The sequence below is a fragment of the Rhinatrema bivittatum genome, chromosome 10, assembly GCF_901001135.1.
Source record: "Rhinatrema bivittatum chromosome 10, aRhiBiv1.1, whole genome shotgun sequence".
In the NCBI taxonomy this organism is placed as follows: domain Eukaryota; kingdom Metazoa; phylum Chordata; class Amphibia; order Gymnophiona; family Rhinatrematidae; genus Rhinatrema; species Rhinatrema bivittatum.
The window spans coordinates 104,491,712-104,516,187 of NC_042624.1; the positions used below are offsets into that span (position 1 = coordinate 104,491,712).

At 44.1% G+C, this 24,476-nt stretch overlaps 1 protein-coding gene across 1 annotated transcript in view; it reads left to right on the forward strand.

Moving 5' to 3' along the window:
• LOC115099706 (FRAS1-related extracellular matrix protein 1-like) overlaps nucleotides 1-24,476 on the forward strand; it is a 145,033-nt gene that overhangs the window by 16,915 nt on the left and 103,642 nt on the right. The window contains 11 exon segments of the mRNA XM_029617443.1: nucleotides 1,757-1,956; nucleotides 4,056-4,379; nucleotides 4,545-4,653; nucleotides 5,115-5,246; nucleotides 9,195-9,539; nucleotides 11,002-11,144; nucleotides 11,691-11,887; nucleotides 11,973-12,063; nucleotides 17,456-17,623; nucleotides 18,225-18,433; nucleotides 23,664-23,757. Of these exon segments, the coding sequence (XP_029473303.1) occupies nucleotides 1,757-1,956; nucleotides 4,056-4,379; nucleotides 4,545-4,653; nucleotides 5,115-5,246; nucleotides 9,195-9,539; nucleotides 11,002-11,144; nucleotides 11,691-11,887; nucleotides 11,973-12,063; nucleotides 17,456-17,623; nucleotides 18,225-18,433; nucleotides 23,664-23,757 (2,012 nt within the window).

The window sequence follows — 24,476 nt, forward strand, 5'->3', positions numbered from 1 at the left end:
CTGATTCTTTCCTTGGCACTGGTTGGTCTGGATTACATAGACACAACTTGACAAGTACATTTTAAAACATAAATTATTGGGATGCATAGAGCGAGGAATAACCAGTAAAAAAGAAGAGGTAGTGATGCTTTGTATAGTTCCTTGGTGAGGCCTCACCTGGAGGACTGTGTTCGGTACTGAACCCATATCTCAAAAAGGATAGAGACGGAATGGAAGCTAAATGCCGCCATTCTCTCCATGCTTCACAACGAAACCTAAGATCCACAAACAAAGGTCTACTAACCATTCCTTCAGTTCAATCAGCCCAACCTTAGTCAGGTTAAAGCTAGAGCCATTTCACATGCACAGGTCCTAAAATATGGAATTCCCTACCAATTAAATTACGTTTACAATCAGATCTTTCAGAAAAGACCTAAAGACTTGACTATTCAACAAGGCTTATCAGGACCCAGAATAATAGCTATGAGAGACCTGTGATGCAATAGCCTGTTCTTTATCAAGGCCTACTTCCTTTTATTTATTTATCTTCTTTTTATCGAAGTTTATTGTATGTTTTGATTTTGATTTGCATTTAAGTTTGGGCTTTTATTTTAATTTTACTGTTTGCTCTGATTTTAATTTCTTTTATATGTATTAATAATTTAATTAACTTTCTGTTTTTATTCCATCTTATGCCACTGTAACTATGTGAACTGTTGTGATGGCTCCCTGAATGACAGTATACAAAATCATTCAATAAATAAATAAAATTGACATCATAAAAGAATTTTAGACCTTCTAAGGGCCTCATTTTCCAAAGCTAGCGAAAGTAGTGCAAGCCTGCGCTACTGAAATCGGGGCAGAGTCGGCCCCGGAAGAGGAGGAGTCAGGGGCATCACCGGGGCCGACTCCGCGAGGACAGCAAAATTTTTCCACTGGAAGATATTCAGGTAGTTCCCTCATTGCCCCCCAGGAATGCCTCCAGAATCTGTGGATGAAAGTTTGCACATTTTTGGACAATGCATAGAATTTCACTCACAGACCAGCTGGGGAATGTTCAAAATTTCCACTTCTGTGGATAAAAATATATTTTTACCCGTGGAAAGGAACTCGATATTGCCCTCAGAGTGCTATATTTCTTTTCTCTTTTGGGTAACTGCATTGTCCCACAAAGTTTACAAGCTCTTTTCAGCCAACTGGCTTTTCTCCTTCATATGCTTACAGTTTTCCAAGGGGTTACTCTTCTATCAGAAAGGCACCTGATCCTAGGCTTCCACCAAGATCAGAGTAGGGTATTGCATTTCCCATCTTGGGGAAATGTTGGAAGATGCTGCTGCTTTCCCAAACTCTCAGAGAACACTCTGGACCTTTCCTCAGGCTGATCTATCCCAAACCATATGGGGTCTCTCTCACGGGGTTGTACAGTGAGCCAAAGGAGACCATGTAAATGCAAATTAATCTTATGCATATGCATTGATATTTTGAACACTGTGGGGTGATTAGGATGGGTTTTGGAACTACTGGGTTAGGGAGTTGCTCTCCTCTAATTTGTGCTATCATTGATATAACACAAAATTGCACGCTAATAGTAACCAGATTAACCCAAATTTATTATCTTCTGTGGGAAGAAAAATGCTACTCATTTCAATTCTGCGTCGGTAACAAATACAAATTAAAGTAAATGTGTTCATGAACATGAAGATTAGCAACTACAACCTCTTTAGAAAACCTGTTTCTTACAGACCTGTTTCTTACAGTCAAACTGTTGTTTCTTCAGTTAGACAAGTAAAATTGCCTTGCCCCAGCAATAAAGTCTGTCACCCTGGAATGAAGGAAGTAAACTTTCTCAAGGCGAAATGTGAGGACTTTCTCCAGATGGGATTAAGATACCAACATCTCAGCCCTCCGTCTCCTGATGTGGACTATATCCCCATTCAGGTAGAGATCAGAGATGAGAAGAGCAGATTCCAGTTACAGGTAGGTCTCTGCAGATGTGGGCCAATAGGAAACATTACATTTTACCTGTCGAGAAACTTAGGACATTCACATCTGCCCATTGTTTACGGAGAAACAAAAGTGACATCCCTGTTGATAGCGGTTTTCATGAATGCATGCACAGATGTCTGGCAAAAATGTAAGGGCCGGATTTTAAAAGGGTTAGGCGCGTAAATGGCCTTACGCGCGCCGGACCTATTTTAAAAAGGCCCGGCGACGCACGTAAAGCCCCGGGATGTGTGCATGTTATAAAATTGGGCACACATGTGCGTGTGCCAGGTAGCGCACGCCACACGCACATGTAGGCTGCGCATGCTTCTTTTAAAATCTACCCCTAAATGAACTAAATAGAAAGGCTGAGGAAGACATAAGTTATTTTGACTTTGTATTATAAAATGTTCTTTAATATTTGGGTGACCTTCAGCTGGGCTTTGTCACTTCTGCAGTTTTGGTGCAATAGCCTTGTGGATATACTCACATTCTATGTTAAGTGTCTAAAATTTGTCCTCTAATGCACAGCTTGCTAGTATACTAATCTATCAATACCTTTTTTGTAGCATTCAAAGGTATATTGGAGATAACACAATAACACCTGCCACATCCATTACAGGAATTTCCCAAGCTGAATATAAACCCTACTCCTGAAGTTCAGGATGATATATTTCCTATTTTAAATAGCAGAAATTATGCTGTAACTGGCATAACAATATAGTTTCATGTACTGCACTTCACCAGTTTTTTGTTATTTGTATGTGAAAATTTTGAATAGCCTCAGTTTCATCTTAAGTGGACAACTGGCTTGACAAAACTCCTTTATACAACAAGAGAGATGCTGTGCTGGAACAGTAGGGGAAGGGAAGGATTAAAGCCAATCGCTTGATTAAAATTCTGGAGCTTGCGTAAAAAGGTGCATGCCCAGAATGTACATGGTTTTATAGGTTACTGCAATCCATTCTTTCCACAACTGCAAATCATAAGAACATAAGAAATTGCCATGCTATGTCAGACCAAGGGTCCATCAAGCCCAGCATCCTGTTTCCAACAGAGGCCAAACCAGGCCACAAGAACCTGGCAATTACCCAAACACTAAGAAGATCCCATGCTACTGATTCAATTAATTGCATCAGTAGCATAGGTTCTTCTTAGTGTTCTTCTTAGTGGGTAATTTGGGTAATTGGCAGGTTCTTGTGGCCTGGTTTTGGCCTCTGTTGGAAACAGGATGCTGGGCTTGATGAACCCTTGGTCTGACCCAGCATGGCAATTTTTTATGTTCTTATGTTCTTAATTAATAGCAGTGGCTATTCCCTAAGTAAACGTGATTAATAGACGTTAATGGACTTCTCCTCCAAGAACTTATCCAAACCTTTTTTGAACCCAGCTACACTAACTGCACTAACCACATCCTCTGGCAACAAATTCCAGAGCTTTATTGTTTGTTGAGTGAAAAAGAATTTTCTCCGATTAGTCTTAAATATGCTACTTGCTAACCTCATGGAATGCCCCCTTGTCCTTCTATTATTCGAAAGTGTAAATAACCGATTCACATCTACTCGTTCAAGACCTCTCATGATCTTAAACACCTCTATCATATCCCCCCTCAGCCGTCTCTTCTCCAAGCTGAAAAGTCCTAACCTCTTCAGCCTTTCCTCATAGGGGAGCTGTTCCATTCCCCTTATCATTTTGGTAGCCCTTCTCTGTACCTTCTCCATCGCAATTATATCTTTTTTGAGATGCGGTGACCAGAATTGTACACAGTATTCAAGGTGTGGTCTCACCATGGAGCGATATAGAGGCATTATGACATCTAAATCCATCTAAAGAGTCAAAATAACTGAGTTACATTCAGGATGGGCTAATTGAAGCATTTAAGTTCTTGCTGTTATTTACACCAGTACTGCATGGGTTGTGGAAGGAAGTTTTATCCCAGTTGAGTTAATAAGATAGCAGCATTCTTGGGCACCTTGAGCCTCTGTATGAGCTTATAAGAGTGGGGAACAGGCTATTTGCATGAATGAAAAAGTTCTTTAGAAAAAAACAAAACATTCCATTGGTTTGTAAAGTATTTGATTTTTTCTTTCTAGACAGAAAACGTGTGGATTCCTGTGACAATAAAGGGGGCAGTTGCAAACACTCAACCCCAAGCGGCATTCATGCCCATGTTTATCTTGGAGATAGATCAGTTTATTCTCACGCCACTTACAACAGCTGCAATAGATGCTGAAGACAATGAAACACCAAAAGACAAATTAGTGTTCAATGTTAGCAGCCCCCCAGCTGAAGGATATATTACCCATTTGGATGACCATACCAAAGCAGTTAAATCTTTTACTTGGAAAGATTTATATGACATGAAAATCGCCTATCAGCCTCCTAATGTTACTCATATGGAGAGACGGAACTATGAGGTAAGAAATGAAGGCTTACACGTGTCTTTGTCAAAGCTAGCCTACTTGCTTTAATGCCACCAACACTAGAGTACACTGTGTGCATTTGAACATTCTGTGACACTTGAAATTACTGCATTAATTCTGCTTTGTCTGAGGTTCTTTTTCTTTTTTTCTTTTTTTTAGGTTGAGTTTGAAGCAATTGATGGATTTTTCATGAGTAGCCCTCCCATCATGGTCCATTTCTCCATCAGGACCTCTGAAACCAATGCTCCTAGGGTAGCATGGAACATGGGCAAGTAGGAATTCGGCTCATACATCAACAAATTATTATGATGTTATAGTGATTATAGATTTTATAAAACGAACAGAACCCATTATAACCAAATAGCATGAATCAATATATGTTGTAGGTTTCGATACCCCCAGACTAGGTGGACCATCTTGACCATCAGTAGATGACCAAAATTGTTATCATACTTTGGAATATGAGAATGCAAAATATCTTATTCATTAAGAACAGCATAGTTGCATTTGATATCACTGTAAGGAAATTAGTATAATTTTGAATATTTTTTCATATTTATATTTGTTAACCTTTATTGTCATACTTTTTGAAGTCGGTCCCATTCTTTGTCCATAGAAATGTATTGCTGTTCTCAGAGTTTTCACCTTTACAGAAGAAATTTTCTTATCCTAGACACAAAAGACTGATAATTCAAGCATGAATTTAACATCACCTCATTCATTTTGCAGGGCTTGACTTATTGGAAGGCCAATCACGTCCAATAACCTGGGAGACTTTTCAGATAGTTGACAACGATAACCTTGATTCTGTCCAACTGGTGATAGTTGAAGGTTTGCAACATGGACGCCTCATGGTTAGAGGTATTTGATTTATTTCTGTTTGAAAAACTTTGTATGACTTAGAAGTTCTGCTCAAAAGTCATACAAGATGGATTTTCAAATATACTGAAGCTGAGTATTTTATCCTTCCAGTTTCTTTCTGGGATATATAACATTTTAGTGTAAAACATAATATCTGGATCCTGACACACACGTTTTTGTAACTGGAAATGTCATCATAAAGTATGAGAACTAGAAGAAAATGCAGGGTACCATAATTATTTCGACCATTTTCTTAATTTTTTTTCAGCAAAATGTGCAGTTCATATATTATTATCAATGGGTTTTGTTTTTTTTTTAAATAATATTGAGAGCCAAAGCAGAGATGATTCAGCTTTTCAAAAGTTGGCAGGGTATAGATTCATTATGACTGTTTTTTTATGGTTCAAAAAAGGTTTAACGTTATTCATAGCTTAAACATCTTCAGTTGGCTTCGAAATGCCACCGACGTCTTCCACTTTGAATTAGCCCTCTGCCTGTGGGAGTTCTCCTGTGCTAGGCCACCCCTCTGCAGTTGTCAGGGAAAAGACAAGAGAGGAAAATGTAAGCTGGAAATAACATACTTCCTTCTAAAATCGTATTACATGCTGTTTCTAACACAGTGTTAACATGACATCTGCTTTAGTGCAGGATGTACTAAACTGAGGAGATGCAGAAGCTGGCGGGGTTAAACTGAATACAGTCACTACATGCTCTGTTGTCCCCTGCAGCCCATAGAAATCGGCTTTGAAAAATGTGACTGGTGATCATGGTCTCCAGGGAACCGATCGCGCTGGAGGATAGAGGGGAGGAGGTGTCAGAGAATGGGGGTGTCATCATAGGGACTGTCTGCCCCCTCCATCCCTAGTCCAATATTGGGCCTTGGGGCCCTGAAAACCCTCCCTGAAATGCAGAAAGGATCTCACGGCCCATACTCCCCACTCCCCCTAAAAAAAAAACAACCCAAAACAAGGGTTGCCCGATTTATTCCCTGCAAACACGTACAGGCCAGAGCACGGGACAAGGTCAACCAGCACCTTTTAAAATTTGGTATCGAGTCAGTAGGATTAAAAGTGGTTCTCTTCAACTATAAAGACCAGTTGCTTCCTGGAGGGGCTGAGCACGCCAGTGGTGTAGGAGGGGAAGGCGCATGGCTTAGGAGGTCTGGTCTCTGCTGAGGGTGTTTACCATGCCCTGGAGGCCTGATCTTCACTTCATGCAGCCTTCCAAACAAAGGACTTTTAATTGTGTCTTGTGAGGTGCAATCAAGAGGGCCGCATTTACCGTTGCAGATTGTAAAGTCAAGGGGTGATCAACAAACCCTCCACACCCACACAAGTTTGCTGTTACATATAACACAAAATTAAACTGTATAATAGCTTACATATTTCCTTACAATCCTCTACTTCCTCCACGCCTGAAATTTTACATACATATTACCGCATAGAACCCGCTATTCCCCATACATCATCAGTGCGATATACCCCTCCTCATCCTTACCATTACCTACATCCCCATCCACTTCTGTTCCTCAAGCTAGATTGCTGCAAATGCTACAATGTATCAACGTAAAATAAGAAGTTAGTAACTAGTATAGAACTCTTTGCTATTCTGTTCATTCCTACTCTATACAGAATTCTCTGTTACTCCGTTCCTCAAGTTAGATTGCTGCAGATGGTACAAAATGTCAATGTAAAATAAGAAGATACTAACTCGCATAGAATTCTCTGCTACGCTGTACATTGCTGCCGTTTTTTTTACTCCACAAGTTATATAGTCAGACTCTTATAAAAAAAAAAAAATCCCAATGTAAATAGGCTATCCAGAGAGCTAGGGAAATAACTATTACCCATTTATTTACTCCACAAGTTATATTGTTACATTCTTGTAAAAAAAAAGATTTTCAATGTAAATAGGCTATCCAGAGAGTTAGCGAAATAACTATTACCCCCACAATTTATATTCTTACATCTGTTACAATTTATATTGTTACATCTGTTACAAACAATTTATATTGTTACATCTGTTACAAAGTTTCAATGTAAAATAAGAAGCTATTCTTCTTATAGAACCTCTGTTACTCTGTAAACCGGTGTGATTTGTCCGATTGAACATCGGTATAGAAAAACAAATAAATAATAAAAAAAATAATTATCTGGCTAAGTAGTGGCGGCTGAATGGCAGGCAGAGCAGGGTGGTCTGGGGAGGAGCTGACTTAGCAGGATAACTTATCCGGTTAACTTTAAGATAGCTGGCTATGTCCAGCAGTGTGGCCGTGTTGCTAACTAGCGGGGCCCACACAGTAGCTCAGTATCGACCTCTCAGTGTTAATATTGATGGAAGACAGGGTCATTTTAATGATTTAGACCCTCATTTGTATGCACAATACCAGTGGCGAACAAGTGGCAAGACTCGTGCGCACAGAAAGAGCACATGTGGTACGTGAGCAGCAGCAAACACCCAACGCCAGTGCCCATTGTACATTGTCCCTCAAGGTGACCCAGAAAATGAGCGTCAGACTTGTCTTAAGATTCCTCCTGAATTATAGCCCCGTTGCTTTTCCCCACGAGATCTTTTCTGTTCCATGGTTTTTAGAGAGGAAAAGGTGTGGGGGGTGAGGGGGGGGGGGGGGGAGAGTGACACAAGGCATTGATTGGTTTTCCTGTTTGGAAAAGGCAACTTGAATGTTCTAAAAAGCACCCGCCCAGCAGATGCAGTCGTTCTGGATGAGTCTTAAACAAATGTTCTTCCACTGCAGTGAAAGCTATCGAAGGTCAACAGGAACTGGCAGCGAGCTCAGTTCCTGCCTTTGTTTTACAGAAGGAAATAATCTTCCTTTTTACATTTTGTTAAGCGGCACACGAGTGGTACAATAAGAATGGACGGAGAGGACTAAGCAGCAAAGGGTAAAAGGAATAAGATGCAGAGTAAGAGACAGGGGGACTGAGCGGTGGTGATCATGCAGGGCCCCTCCCCGACCTCCTTGTTCACGTTTACCTCCTGAGCTCTGGGCCTCAGCCCCCCTCCTTATGCTGTAGCAACAGGAAGGGCCGTGCACTTACATTTCTGTTTTGGTTTGCTTTTCTTATTTTTTTTTTTAAATTTCATTTTGACATTTATTTTGCCTCATTTTGTTTATTTGAAATGAAATCAACAGCAACATGAATGAAAACAAAATGAAACAGAACCTCCCCTGACCCGCTAAGAAAAATCCAGTGCCTCGAAATTTTAAAACTTCAAAGCCCCCTCCCCTAGTTCTACCCCCCCCCCCCTCCCCGATGCTTCTTTGCCATTGTTGGTCTTTGAAGAAGTCCAAATGGGGCAGGAGCAATCCCCAGTTGGTCCTGCCGCACTGGGCCAGTATTTAAAAATGGCACTGGCACCGTTTTATTGGACAAACATTTTGTGTTCCTACATCAAGATGATGACAGCCTCTGGTGCCTGACCCAGTGAGTAGGAGTGAATGGTTTGACCCAGTGAGTAGGAGTGAATGGTTTGACCCAGCTCCATTTAAACTTTAAAGACCAACAATGGGGTAAGAGGGCATTCAGGAGGAGGAGGAAGCATGGTGAAGGGCCTTGAATTTTTTTTCATTTTTGAAGTAGGAGCAAGGATCGGCAGGAGGCTGGGGTCTGCTCAGGGAGGAAAATGAAACAAACAAAAAAAAAAAAAAACCAAATGAAATTACTCTCGTTTATTTCCTTTCGTTTCCTAAATGAAACGAAACGCATTTTTTGTTTTTTTGTTGTTGAAATTTTCTGGTTCATTTCAAAGGCAAGCATATCCCTTAGCAACACAGGCAGTCACCAAGCTTTTCAGACTCGAGGCAACCGCTAATTTCTAATAAGCAGAACTGAAGACTTGGTACTGAAAGATTATGCGCGTTTGTGTTGTAATTTATGTTGATTATACACTGGCATATGGTGTTTTTCATTGTGGATTCCTGTGCAGGAGGCAAAGCCTTCACATTCACCGTGAAAGACATACAAGATGGAGTTGTCTGTTATTCTCACGATGACAGTGACACGACAAAGGACTACATAATATTCAGGATCTTTGATGGGAAGCACAGCATCAGGCACAGGTTTCCCATCAATATTCTTCCCAAAGATGACAGCCCCCCATTCCTGGCCCACAATCTTGTTTTGGAGCTAGCAGAGGGGGAGATGGTCCTCCTAGAAAGGCACGTGCTGCTGGCTTCCGACTTTGACTCGAGTGACGATTATATTCTCTACAGCATCACTAAACCACCCAGAGCGGGAGGACTGATCAAGAAGCACTTCCTAGAGGACTCGGGTAAGTACTCGCTGCTCTCTGCTGGAAAACAAAAAGAGATCTTCGGCATATTTTGCATTTGCTTTGCCGAAATGCAGAAACTGCTATCTAAAGATCATACAGAAATTCTCTTTTAGGAGAAGAAGTCTGGGTTTCTACATTCAAATCTGGTAAAAAAGAAACTAGAATAATAAGCGTGGCTCCGGTGACTTACTGGTCTCACCAAGCTTTCGGGACTTGAAAAGCCTTGCCTTTAGGCAAAATCTGATATCCACACTCAGTTATAAGTGCTGCCGTATTTTAAAAATGAGGCCTTTCTGCCAGGGCCGGGCTGAGACATGTGAGCCCCCCCCCCCCCCCCCCAGGCAGGCTAATAGTTTGAATGACCAGCGGCCCAGCCAGTTACCCTGCACAGAGGTCCAAAACCCCAAATCAGAATCAAAGAATCCTGCAGGAATGTCACTGTGAGTAATGCACCCAGGAGCTCTGCCCAGGAGATGTGAGCGCCCCCTGCCTCGCACACCAGCTCCAGAAGTGCCTCTGGCAGCCATCGGCCGTGCTCGCATGTCATGGTGCCACACAAGGGAGGGGTAGGACGGCAGCAATGCTCAGCCGGCAGCCGAGCCCAAAACTGGGTGGAGAGGCTGATGCAAGTCGCTTGAATACGCATCGCACACATGCTCCCGATTGGCAGGAAGCAGCTCAGCGCCCCGGGCACCTGTCCAGCTGGCTCGACCCTTAATCAAGCTCTGCTTTCTGCACCCATAATACGTGAGCCCTCTTTCCATAATTCTTCTGTGGAAGGAGTAAACATAGCCCATGTAAGGATATTGTTTTGTAAGACAAGGTCATGTCCCTATAAGTTAAAGAGAGATAGTAATATAGTAGATGAAGGCACAGAAAGAACAAGTTTCCCATCCTGTCTGCTGTCCACACTGCTAAGGATATATCCCAACTGTCAACCATAGAGTGTGATTACTTGCAAAATCTCTCTCCTTATCCAGGGCTGTTCTTGTCAATTTCTTCTTTTGTACTCTGCCATCTTGGAAAGATAAGCATACCGAATCCCTGACTTTGCTCACATCCAGTATCCCTCTCTTCCCGTGCCTAACCACAACGCTTTGTAATAATCTAAATAGCTGCCCTTACTAGCTGTTACCCAAACAGCTGGCCTGCCAATTCTCATGCATAGCCTGCCAGACAAACCTGGCTATGAGAGTGCCTGCATTTTGCTAGGACTTCCAAATCTGCACAAAATTATAAAGTGTGAGATATACAGGGGAAGGATATTTTCTTTCTAGGAAATTATAGTCTCATCTCATATAAAATAACAAAGTTGGCTACATTTTTTCCTCCACCCTCAGTTTATAATTAACTGGTGACGATAGTGCATGCTTTATATATATAGTGAATTATACCAACAATAAGCAATCTTTTATTTTGTTTTCTGAAACCATTCATGCATCGTCTCTATGTGTATCAGGTGTGCCTGTGACAAGCTTTCTGCAAAGGAATCTCTTTTATGGTCTTATCTATTACCATCACCTTGGGGGGGAAATATTTGAGGACTCCTTTGAGTTCATCTTATCAGACAATCATGAACCTCCAAACCTTTCCAATACTCAGGTGAGTAAAGTTAAGTCTTCAGTATCTCTATCTAATAATAATAATAATAACAACATAAGAACATGCCATACTGGGTCAGACCAAGGGTCCATCAAGCCCAACAGTGGCCACTCCAGGCCATAAGAACCTGGCAAGTACCCAAAAACTAAGTCTATTCCATGCTACTGATGCTAGTAATAGCAGTGGCTATTTTCTAAGTTTTGTAAGTAGTTAGCTGGATAGTCTGCGGGCGGGCAGTGGGCATAACTGGGTGGTGCTATTTATCTGGCCAGATAAATTAGCCAGATCAGCAGCGTTATTCAGACTTATACAGTAAGTTAACCGGATAAGCTAGGCGTGTCCCTTGGCAGAGCTAAAGTTAGCCAGATACTTATTTGGGTATATTCAATGGCATTGCTGTGCTGCTGAATATCCCATGTAAATTAGCCGGATAAGTGTTGTCAAGCTAACTTACACAGCCTGCTTTTTACCCTGCACTACCAAAGCTAAAAATCTAGCGAGGCTAGAATCCAAATAATTTCTGTTTTTTTGTTGTTTTTTTTGTAGACCGTGGCGATTCACATCCTGCCCGTGAAAGATCAGTTGCCGAAAGAAGCTCCTGGGGCCAAGAGGCACCTTGTTGTCAAAGAAACTGAGATTGCGTACATCACAAAGGATCACCTGCACTTTACTGACACGGAGTCTCCCGACAGTGAGCTCATGTACAGCGTGACGAAGCCCTGCTTCTCCCCCGATCCTGCAGGGTGCGTAGCGTGTAAAGCCACCTTGCTTGTGGTTGCTTGAAATGCCAGTCAGGAAGTGATGCGAGTTTTTTTATTTTTCTTACAGAATTTATGATGCCGGGAAGTTGGTATTCATAGGCAACACGAAATCAATAAAGAGGGACCCATTTCTTCCTGCGCTGAAATCCTTCACGCAGGTAAACAGGCTTCTTTGAATTTTTATTACCTGTTTCTAATTTTTGGAGTCGCTAAGTGCACGAGCAGCGAAATGATTTTTCTAGAGAGCCAGATCGGATCGTCTGCCTCCAGGTTGAATTTTCTGGTTCTGACTCACGGCTGGGACTAAGAGCAGTGCCCCATGAGGCAAAGGGGAGATCAGGATGGAGCACGAGGTCTCTGGAGGGCAGGCAAGCAAGAACGTTCCGCCAGAAAGGGGAGGGCTCGGGGAAAGGAACATTTTTTTGTAGGGATGTCAATCGGGCTTCGGACGATTGAAAATATCGTTGATATTTTCAAAATCGTCAGAAATCGGGGACTCCCCCGAAACGATAGGAAAACCCCACGATATAGATCGTGGGGGGTTCTCTTATCGTTTTGGGGGAGGGCGGGAAAAACGGCACATAAAAATAACCCCTAAACCCACCCCGACCCTTTAAAACTAATCCCTTTGCTTCCCCCACCCTCTCGACCCCCTCCCCCCAAAACATTTTACAGGTACCTGGTGGTCCAGTGGGGGTCCCGGGAGCGATCTCCCGCTCTCGGGCCGTCAGCTGCCACTAATAAAAATGGCGCCAATGGCCCTTTGCCCTTACCATGTGACAGGGTATCCGTGCCATTGGCTGGCCCCTGTCACATGATAGGAGCACTGTCCAGTGCTCCCTCCATGTGACAGGGTCCGGCCAATGGCACGGATACCCTGTCACATGGTAAGGGCAAAGGCCATCGCGCCATTTTTATTAGTGGCAGCTGACGGCCCGAGAGCGGGAGATCGCTCCTGGGACCCCCACTGGACCACCAGGTACCTGTAAAAAGTTTTTTGGGGGGTCAGGAGGGTGGGGGAAGCAAAGGGATTAATTTTAAAGGGTCGGGGTGGGTTTTTTGTTTATCGGCTCGGGCGCAGCCGATAAACAAAACCGCGATCGGGCCCGATGAAAAAAAAACCCCACATGTGAATCGGAACCGGAATCCGAACCGATTCCGGTTCCGATTCACATCTCTATTTTTTTGACTGCTTGGCTGAGCCGACCATTTCGTTTGACCTGGGGCTTCGAGGTCAGCCCCTTTGCATGGAAGTGGCATCCTCTGGCCACCCAAGAACCCACTTGTACCGGGCTCTGGTGCTAGGTCAGTGCATTTCAGGCCGGGGCTGCTCTTGCTGATGTCGGGCGGTTGTATGTGTGGGATAGGATATGGGGGGGGGGGGGGGGGGGGGGGGGGAAACACAGCTAAGCCACGTAGAGGAGGCCCGTGGAGACTCCACTCTCTTTCCACCCCTCTTGACATCATGTATGTGAGTTAGAGGCTCAGGTGTCACAAAGAAAGAAGTAACATGCCTGAAATTTGCAGTTAGATGTTTACATCAAGAGATTTTATTTTTGTTGAAAAGAACAGCAAAAACGAAACAAATGAATACAAATGTAATAATGGCAACTGTCAAAATATTTGGGCTGGTGTGGGTACAGAGTCTGCTTGATGTGATGCTTGTTTATATGAATTGTGTAATAGTCGGGTGTGCATATATAGTATTTGAAACCTTCGTTGCTTTGCTTAAATGGTGACTGACGTTTGCACAAGGAGCGAAAGCTGCCGGGGCCGATGAAGGAGCAACTGCTTCAACTTGGCACTGCAGAGGAGGGGAGAGCTCGGGGGGGGGGGGGGGGGGGGAAAGAAAGATTAAGTCAAGTAGAAGGACAATGAGGAGAGGAACAGGAAACTTGCTCAGAGTCCCACAGAACAAAGAGGTGACACAGATCCAGGCCTGAGTGATCTTAGGGGGTAACAGGTTTCAAGGATTTCTTTTCTCTCTGCTACAGCAGGGGTAGGCAACTCCGGTCCTGGAGCGCCGCAATCGGGTCTGGTTTTCAAGGCATCGAGTATATTTGCATGCACTACCCTCATTGTATGCAAACATATCTCATGCATGTTCATTGAGGGGGGTCCTGAAAACCAGACCTGTTTGTGGCACTCCTGGACCGGAGTTGCCTATCCCTGTGCTATGGTATAATATCAGCCTACATTTATACAATTCAGATATGCTAATTATGGCTCTATTATGCAAATCTGAATTTTTTTTTAAAATAAGCATATGTTTTCCTGTCAGCATTTAAAACAAGAAAAAGTGTGTTTCTTTTTTCCTCTGTCAATTAAATGCATACGGCTTTTCTGTATCATGAGGTTCTCTCCCAACTTGTCCTAATCTCCCTGTATGTAAAGAAAAGTAGTACATTTATTTTAAGAAGAAGCATAATTCATTATTTTGAATGGTCAGTCACTCTCTGTTTATCCGGTTAGCTTGTCCAGCCTCTGGGTGTTAACTGGTTAGAAATACTGAACAATATTTTTTTGCATCTCAGTAGTTTAGTGCGTCGCGGCGCAGCAGTGTGCTGCCGCACTTCCCGGTTCCCCCGCCGCCCCAGCGTCTCCCCGTTGCCTCAGTGAGATGCGAACCCTTCTCCTTCCACTCGGGCTTGAAATGCTGACAGCCCAGGTGGAACATGGCAGGAGAGCTGGAACACGGCAGGGCGGAACACGGGCGGAACACGGCAGGAGAGCTGGAAGAGGCACTCAGTCAGCGGCACCTGCAGCCTGGTCTCTTCTGCCCGCTGCCCGTGGCCCAGGAGCGGTGTGCAGCGGCCGTACGCACACGGGAAGAAGAGACCATGGCCCGAAGGAGAAGAGAGGTGCAACCCGGGGCAAAAGGAACAAGAATGGCAGCCTCTGGAGCCATTGGGGCTCCTTTCTTGAGGCCACAAGGGTTGGAAAAGGAGGAGGCTACTGCTGCCTCGTTTCTTTCGTGGGACGAGAAAGAGAGTGAGCATGTGTGTTTGAGACCCTGTATGTGTGTGTATGAGACAACTTGTATGTAAGTGTGTGATTGATAGCCTGTATGTGTATGTGTGTGTCTGTGTGTGTGTGTGTGAGAGACAGCATGTATGTGTGTGATTGAGAGCCTGTATGTGTGTGTGTGTGTGTGTGTAACAGCATGTTTGTATGTGTGTGATTAAGAGCCTGTATGTGTGTGATTGAGAGCCTGTATGTGTGTGTGTGTGTGTGTATGAGACAGCATGTATGTAAGTGTGTGATTGAGAGCCTGTATGTGTGTGTGTGTGTGAGACAGCATGTATGTATGTGTGTGATTGAGAGCCTGTGTGAGAGAGAGAGAGCTTGTGTGTGACTGAGAGAGAAGAGAAAGTTGCAAGCAACCCCCCTATCCCTCCTCCTCTCCTGCTAATTCACAACAATCTCAGGGCACCTGGATATCAAACGTTCCCAGGTATGCAGAGCAGAACATTTTTTGTATCCTTATTATTTTTCATTACTGGGTCTTTGTGTCTGCTATTTTGAAATATTTTATTGGTATCTAGAAATTTTTTATGAGTTTTTAATTATTGGATATTCCATTCATCAGCTGTTTTGAAATAGTCTGTTCTCTTTGGGGCGGATTTTAAGAGCACTGCTCGCGTAAATCCGGGCGGATTTACGCGAGCAGGGCCCTGCGCACCGATGCGCCTATTTTACATAGGCCTACCGGCGTGCGCAGAGCCCCGGGACTCGCGTAAGTCCCGGGGTTTTCCGAGGGGGGCGTGTCGGGGGGCGGGCCCGATCTGTGCGGTGTTTTCGGGGCGGGACGTAGCGTTTCGGGGCGGGTCCGGGGGCATGGTTACGGCCCGGGGCGGGTCCGAGGGCATGGCCGCACCCTCCGGACCCGCCCCCAGGTCGCGTCCCGGCGCGCTAGTGGCCCGCTGGCGCGCGGGGATTTACGTCTCCCTCCGGGAGGCGTAAATCCCCCGACAAAGGTAAGGGGGGGGTTTAGACAGGGCCGGGGGGGGGGGTTAGGTGGGGGAAGGGAGGGGAAGGTGAGGGGAGGGCAAAAGAAAGTTCCCACCGAGGCCGCTCCGATTTCGGAGCGGCCTCTGAGGGAACGGAGGTAGGCTGTGCTGCTCGGCGCGCGCCGGCTATACGGAATCGGTAGCCTTGCACGCACCGATCCAGGATTTTAGCGGCTACGCGCGTATCTACTAAAATCCAGCGTACTTTTGTTTGCGCCTGATGCGCCAACAAAAGTACGCCAAATCGCGCTTTTTGAAATTCTACCCATTTATTATTATGGTTTTACTGCTATTGATTTTATATTTCATGATTTGTTTTATGAGGACTGGTGATGTTTCTCTTTTTCCTTTGTTACACTGCATCCAGAGACTCTGGCTTGTTGCGGTTTCCAGTTCAGTTTTGTCTGAATGCTTCTAGTTATGCATTTTGGTCTCTTTATTCTTTGTCAGGTGAGGTTTTCTGCTGGCGTGTAGTTTCTGTGTAGGGCTCTATAGCAGCCTGGCTTGATCTGTTTTCTTAATAGGAGGTGTATTGGTATCTTAAGGTCTGGTGTAATATTTTTCAGTGTTGTCTTTTCTTAGGTAAGGTGGTTGCTGTTTGAGTGCTGTTCTGATTGGGAAGTTTACTATTTATGTAATTTCTTTTCAGAAAGAGTTCTTATCTTTCCCTTGTATCATTCTTAACAATAAAAATAATACTGTGTCTTCTTTTTTTATTATTATTTCCACCATGGATTGTAATGAGCAGTGTGTCACACATGTGAGCGTTGTCCATCAGGTGTATCACGATGGGAAAAAGGTTGGGAACCACTGGTTTAGTACATAGCGCAATATCAGACGGTTGTTATCTCATGATAGTTGTAGTAAATTGCCTGTAGTGACCTATTATTACCTATTAGTTCATATTATTACTTAAAATGTCCGTCACAGTTCTCCTCATAGGATAAATTCGTCTTTCCTTTTTTCCGATACTTTTCCCTAAGTACCCCTGTACTTTTCTCCTCCTGCTCCCCTGTTTTACCCTCCCTTGTTTATTGTATTTCCTTTGAGTTCATTGTAAACCGATATGATGTAGCCACGAATATCGGTATAGAAAAGCTGTGAAATAAATAAATAAATATTAAACTTATTGCACTTTAGTGCATCTTCTCCTTAATGTGCAAAACTTGTTCCTAGCATGAAAAGTAGAATGGGAATATCACGTTAGTCAACAAAACTCATAATCAGCAGTCAGTTATAGATAATACCTTCATTAGGCTACGGAATGTTTAAGTTCCAAGTTTTCAGGATTACTCGGGCAACTTCCTGTGTCCTACAAAATTCCGAGTAAGTGTAATTATAGTGTAGTACTGTTGTGTGCAGTTTTGCTATCGTTTTAGCCATAAATCAAGCAGATTTGATGATTACAATGTCAAATGTCTGTAATGGATGTTTTGTTATTCTCGCGAATACACTGTCACATCTGATGATGAAGCTATTTAACTCATAACTCGGGAAAAAAATTGTATGGTCTGATTTTTCTTTTTTTTTAATCTCCCAGCATGCCATATCCCATCGGAAAGTGGCATACATGCCCCCTCAGGGAGAAATAGGTCCTGACCCGCTGTTGGTACAGTTTGAATTTTCTGTCAGCGACCAGCAGGGAGGAGTGGTGAATGAACTTCTCTTTAACATCACTGTGATGCCTGTGAATGATGAAGCACCTGAGGTATTTATCAACTAGCCTAATTATCTGCTGGTACAATATGTCTTCTTAATGACTTTCAACTACAGCATTAGTGCAAATAGGGGTCCGGAGGGATTTTAATCATCATAAGGGGTAGGATTTGTCTTGCAGTAATTTCTGTTATTTTGCCTGGCATTCTGAATGAATGCAAATATTATCTTTTTGCAGTTTAAAACTGGTTCCTAAACTCATGAGATGTAGAAGTTGAAATGGGGGCTGTATTCTAAGTTCTGGGATGGGGTTTCTTGTCTACTGAGAATGGAGTCTGGTTTTATCCGCAGTGGCGCGATCGCTGCCGGCTTTCGCAGGCCCGCAACCCCCCTTTCACCTCCCCGCCCCCCGTTACCGCCGGGATTCTCCATTCTCTGCGAGAATGGAACATCCCAGCCTAAGTTAACTGGCTAAGTTGTATCTGCTATTGAGGAGTTAGCCAGATAAACTTATCCGGCTAACTTTAAGCTATCCAGGTGTATTCAGTGGCGCGACCGTGCCGCTGAATATCCCATCTAAATTAGGCGGAATTGTTTTAATTGGTCGTCTCTGAATAATGACGCTCCGTGTTAAGAACTCATCCCTGTTCTAGATTTTCACAAGTCCCTTAAAAACGGAGGAAGGTGCGAGTTCATACATCACTAGGGAGAATCTAATAGTGACAGACGCAGACTCAAAGAGGGATGACCTCCGCATTCAGCTGAAGAAACGTCCTCATCATGGCAACATTGAAGTACATGGAGCGGTCATGCTGGAAGGCGAGACGTTCACCCTGCAGGAGTTAAATTCTTTTAATGTCAGGTAAACCAATTTAAATTAGCCAGGATATTAAAAAATGTGACCTGGGGAGATTTTTTTTTTTTTGGGTTGCTGTTTCCTTTCTGCCCCTTCCTCTCCCAGCAAAACACAGTGAGCAGCTGAAAATAAAACAGAATATCATTTTGTTCTGAAGATGCGCTTTGAGAATTTCTGGACAAAATATTAAATTGCTGATCCACACAAAAACTGAATAGGCTGGAGGTCAATATTCAAAGCACGCTCAGCGCTATTTAGCCGGATAAGTAGGACTTGTGTGGCTTAAGCAGCGGTCGTTGAATATGTGCCCGGGTTCAGCGGCCATCGCTTAGCAGAATAAGTCCCTTGTACGACTAAAAGGTTAGCCGCATAAAAAGTGGGCGTGTAATGGGCGGGTCAGGGGGCGGAGCGAGTCAGCCGTACAATTTATGCGGCTAATTGCCGATTTGCAGACTTAGCCACATAGGTTGTACGGCTAAGCTAGTCGTGCCATAGAGAAGGTCTGAGCGTAGCCGGTTAGACTTATACGGCTTAAGCGCTCAGTTATCCGTGCACGTTCAGCGGCGTAGCTGTGCCGCCAAATATGCGTCGTACCTTAGCCGGATAGGTTGTGACCAGCTCACAACCTTACTTACATGACCAGTTTTGAATATTGACCCTCTGGTGATTGTTTCTGAATAAAGAAATCTGAGAAGTACAGCCCACAGAAATCAGACAGAAAATACACACACAACTTACATCAACATTCAAAGGGAATTTATGCACATAAGCTGGCTTTGAAAAATGATCCCACCAAATGGTACCTGTTCACCTGCTACTACGTGTGCAGAAAAGTTTGGGGAACTTTTATTTGCATACTTTTGAAAACACAAAAGTTTGCGTGTCCGTGGAAACCCCTTGCCAGCCTCACCTCTCCTCAGCCAGATAAACATGCAATGATGCGTGCACGTAAGTTTACCTGAATGTTCGATGGATAATTTTATAAAAGGCCTTTTCTGTAAGTAAAGCACTGTTTTACCCAAAGCAATACCTTTTGAAAATTACTTTTCCTATGTCTAGATATAATTCACTGAGCCTCCCTGTAAAGGCAGAGGTGTTACTGCATGGCATTTAAGAGCAAAGCAAGGCAGGCTAACATAGAAACGTGATGGCAGAAAAAGGCTGTACGGCCCAGTTAGTCTGCCCACCCACACCAACTACTCGGATCTACAATCCTTTCTATTCCCTCAGAGATCCCCTGTGCTTAGGCCATGCTTTCTTGAATTCAGATACTGTCCATGTCTTCACCACCTCCACTGGAGGCTGTCCCATGCATCCTCCACCCTTACTGTAAAAATATTTCTTTAGATTATTCCTGAGTCTAACCCCTTTCACCTTCATCCCTTGACCCCTTGTTCCAGGACCTCCTTTCTGTTGAAAGAGACCCACCTCCTATTCCTTGATACCTTGGATGCATTTAAATATGTCTATGATATCACCCTATCCTACCTTTCCTTTAGGGTGTACATGTTTAGATCTTAGTCTGCCTCCATGCACTATACTACAATGAAGACTGATTACCCCTTTCTGGAGCAAATCCATCCGATTTGTATCCTTTTGAAAGTGCGGTCTACAGAACTGTACAGGGTATTCCAAATCAGCTCTCACCTGCACTGTTCCCTCCTGAGCTCACCTGCACTGTTCCCTCCTGAGCTCACCTGCACTGTTCCCTCCTGAGCACAGACCTCCGTGTCTGTGCGCGTGCACCACGGGGTGAGAACCTGGCGCACATGGCAAAACATAGTGCGCACAAGAAATACCCACGTTATTTGCTTTTACCAGCTCGCGGTGCACAAATTTGAAGTTGGCTTATAAAAAGTGGCAGAAAAAGAACATTTTTGTGCCACAGTCTTTCAAAAATTTGAGGGAACATTGCTCACCAGGGACTTATGCAGGGCCAATGACCACCTCCTTTTTTTTCACTTAACCATTCCTCTCCTGATTCACTCCAGCATCTTTCTGGCTCTTGCCACCTCTTAGGCCGCCTTACGATCATCAGTAAGATCGCCCCTAGATTCCACTTTTGTTTCGTGCATGGAAGAATTTCTCCCCATACCGTAACCTCTCCCTTGGGGTTGCCAGATGTCTGGAATTTCCCTGGCCACGCTGGCATTTAAAGGCAGTGCCTGGAAGCCAGATGGAGGGCTAAAATGTCTGGAAATTGTCCGAATTTTAACCTCCCAGTCTATCACAGCAGCTGCATTGGCGTCCGTATCGCCTAACTTAGGTGAAGGCGCTGACTGTGGCGCTACACTCTCGCCGGGAAGTGGCCCGTGCGTGCCCTCTCTCCCTGCTTTAGCAAACAGCACAGGCATGGGGCTCATTAACAGGGTCCCTCCTGCCCGAGGCAAGGAGTCCCAGCAGGGCTGCTAACACTTCCCCTTCCACCCGCGGTGCAAAGGCCCAACAGCGCCACTGGCAACTTCCCTCCCACGGCTCAAGTAAAAGCCCAGCGGGACTGCCGATACCTTCCCTCCCTCCCATGCTGCAGGTAATGTCCCAGAGGGGCCAAAGTCACTGCCCACCCACAGTGCAAGTAAAGACCCCCGTGGGGCCACTGACCCCTTCCCTCCCGCAGTGCAAGTGGGGCCTTTAGCAGCCTAAAAATGAAGGTCGGAGTGTGAGAGAGCATGTGTGTGTCAGAGGGAGAGAGAGCCAGTGAGTGTGACAGAACCAGTGGGTGGGAGGGGAAGAAAGAGCCAGTGAGTGTGGCACAGCCTGTATGTGTGTGTCAGAGGGAGAGAGAGCCAGTGAGTGTGACAGAACCAGTGAGTGGGAGGGGAAGAAAGAGCCAGTGAGTGTGGCACAGCCTGTATGTGTGTGTCAGAGGGAGAGAGAGCCAGTGAGTGTGACAGAACCAGTGAGTGGGAGGGGAAGAAAGAGCCAGTGAGTGTGGCACAGCCTGTATGTGTGTGTCAGAGGGAGAGAGAGCCAGTGAGTGTGACAGAACCAGTGGGTGGGAGGGGAAGAAAGAGCCAGTGAGTGTGGCACAGCCTGTATGTGTGTGTCAGAGGGAGAGAGAGCCAGTGAGTGGGACAGAACCAGTGGGTGGGAGGGGAAGAAAGAGCCAGTGAGTGTGGCACAGCCCGTATGTGTGTGTCAGAGGGAGAGAGAGCCAGTGAGTGTGACAGAACCAGTGGGTGGGAGGGGAATGGAGAGCCAGTGAGTGTGGCACAGCCTGTATGTGTGTGTCAGAGGGAGAGAGAGCCAGTGAGTGTGACAGAACCAGTGGGTGGGAGGGGAAGAGAGAGCCAGTGAGTGTGGCACAGCCTGTATGTGTGTGGAAGAGAGAGAGAGCCAGTGAGTGTGACAGAACCAGTGGGTGGGAGGGGAAGAAAGAGCCAGTGAGTGTGGCACAGCCTGTATGTGTGTGTTAGAGGGAGAGAGAGCCAGTGAGTGGGACAGAACCAGTGGGTGGGAGGGGAAGAAAGAGCCAGTGAGTGTGGCACAGCCTGTATGTGTGTGTCAGAGGGAGAGAGAGCCAGTGAGTGGGACAGAACCAGTGGGTGGGAGGGGAAGAAAGAGCCAGTGAGTGTGGTACAGCCTGTATGTGTGTGTCAGAGGGAGAGAGAGCCAGTGAGTGTGACAGAACCAGTGGGTGGGAGGGGAAGAAAGAGCCAGTGAGTGTGGCACAGCCTGTATGTGTGTGTCAGAGGGAGAGAGAGCCAGTGAGTGTGACAGAACCAGTGGGTGGGAGGGGAAGAGAGAGCCAGTGAGTGTGGCACAGCCTGTATGTGTGTGGAAGGGAGAGAGCCAGTGAATGTAACATAGACTGTGTGTGTGTGTGTGTGTGTGTGTGTGTGTGTGAGAAGAAATCGGTGAGCATGACAGAGCCTGTGTATGTGTGGAAGTGTTATGTAATAAATTTATGTAATAAATAGTCATCGTTGGCAAGGCATAAGTGAGCCATGATCACACTTGTAGCCTTTTTATTAAAAATACATATTCATTATTCTGTTCAATTTTGATTTTTAGTATACACAGTGAAGTCCATCTACTGGATGCGGTATCTGGGCATCCTGTGCCATAGGTACTCAATTTTTTTGTTACTCTTGGGTTATTTTGACTGCTTAATCACATTTTTTATAGATTTAATTCATATAAGTAATCTATTGTTTATAAATGTTTTTGTGTTTTTAAGTATATGGTTATAATACAGTATGTCTTTATTATTTTTTATGTATTATTTATTATTATTTCAGTTCTTGTTGGTATATATGGCTTCAAATGTCTTAAATGTTTTAAATGGTTTTATATGTATTTATATGTTTATACATGTTTTATATGTGTTTTTATTAGCCCCTGATGCAGCTCTTTTGAGTGAAACTCGGCCAGAGTCGGGCTATCCAGATACTAAATAAAGAATTAAGAATCCGTGGTGTTTACCGGTTCTTTTTTTCTTGGTTGCTGCTGCAATATTGGACCGGTTTCCGGTGTGTTTTTTTGGACCCTTGGTCTGACCCAGCATGGCAATTTCTTATGTTCTTATGTTCTTAAAGATCTTACTGAAATCTAGGTGGGCCAAATGGTCCTTAACTGTTGACACCTACTGTGCTACTATGTTAACCACACTCTGATGTTTGGATTTATGTATTTATTTATTAGTTTGTTTGTTTATTTTAAAACCATATAAGCCTTATAGAGAGGGTAATTTTATAACTATGCATATAGGGCTAAAATCTACATTTACTCATACATGCAGACTATAGCCGACATTTTCAAAGCAACTTTTTGCACAGGTAATTGGCCCAGTACACACACAGAGTTACAGAACCTTTCATTGCTAAGTCAGCGATCCAAATCCATCGTAAGTCAGTAAGGACCTATTAAAAAACCAAAACAAAAGAAAACATGGCCTATGTGAATTGAGATGGTGGTCTCAGATCAGTCCCAGGGGACTGTAGGAAAAGGGTTCACTCCACAGGTCATGCCTCGTTCGTACAAATCTATATCCTGCTGCACACCTTGTCACAGAGCACAACCAGAGAGAGAGAGAGAGTGGATACCAAAAAAATGATCTGCAGATTGATGCAAAATGTCTACATTCATTCTGTATTGTACTCCACATGTGGTGACATTTATTCCCCCTTAGAGTAGCCCTGCTTACGATGGAAGCAGTAACCAACACAATGAAAGGCAAACTCTGTCCTTGATATCTTTTCTGCATGGTTTTTTTATTTTTTTTTTTATTTTAAAGGTATCAGCATGATGATTCAGAAACGTTTGACGACGTCGTTATGTTTTCAGCAACAGATGGACTGAACACTGCAGATGGAGTGTTAGCAGTGCAGGTAATGAGAGACTCTGTAATCTGCTGTAATTAGAAAGTATTAATCACGTGCCATCGGAGCAAACGTCATGAAGTGCAAGTACTTCTTTATCAGATGCTGCTAGATTTATATTTAATCTGCTCCTGTTAATGTGTCGAAAAAGAACGTAGAGAGTATCAGTCATACAGCTAGAATTGTGTTGCAATCATAAGAGCTTTTCTCAATGTTTTTCAGAGGGAAGGAGGTTTTTTGTGTTGCATCCCTTTTTAAAAGATTGGCTGCAGCCCAAATAATTGTTTGCAGGCTATCACAATCATTGTTACAAAAAAAAAAAATAAATTGTTCTAGCTCCTTCTTTAAACTCATCTTCCTCTATTATGAACTGAAAATGCTCTGCTTTTATCTTCTTGCTCTAATCGTGTCTTCTAAGAGTAAAACCACCTCTATTAGAGCAGAAAACATTTTGAACAATAAAGTCTTATTTATCTGACCTCTAAATTTTCAGCATCGAGTGATAGCTGGTATGGATAAGTACTAGTTTAAATGCAAAATTATGGGGCCCAGTGTTCACAGTCCCTGGGGTTGGGGAAGGGTTGAATGGGGGGGGGGGGGGCTGTGAATCATGGCCATTACTCAATGGTTGGACCCGGAGCCCTGAAGCCTGGCCACTGCTTGAAGAACTCTTGCTGCAGTGACCTGACTAGGTACATGGGGTTGGGATATAAACTAAGGGAAAAAAA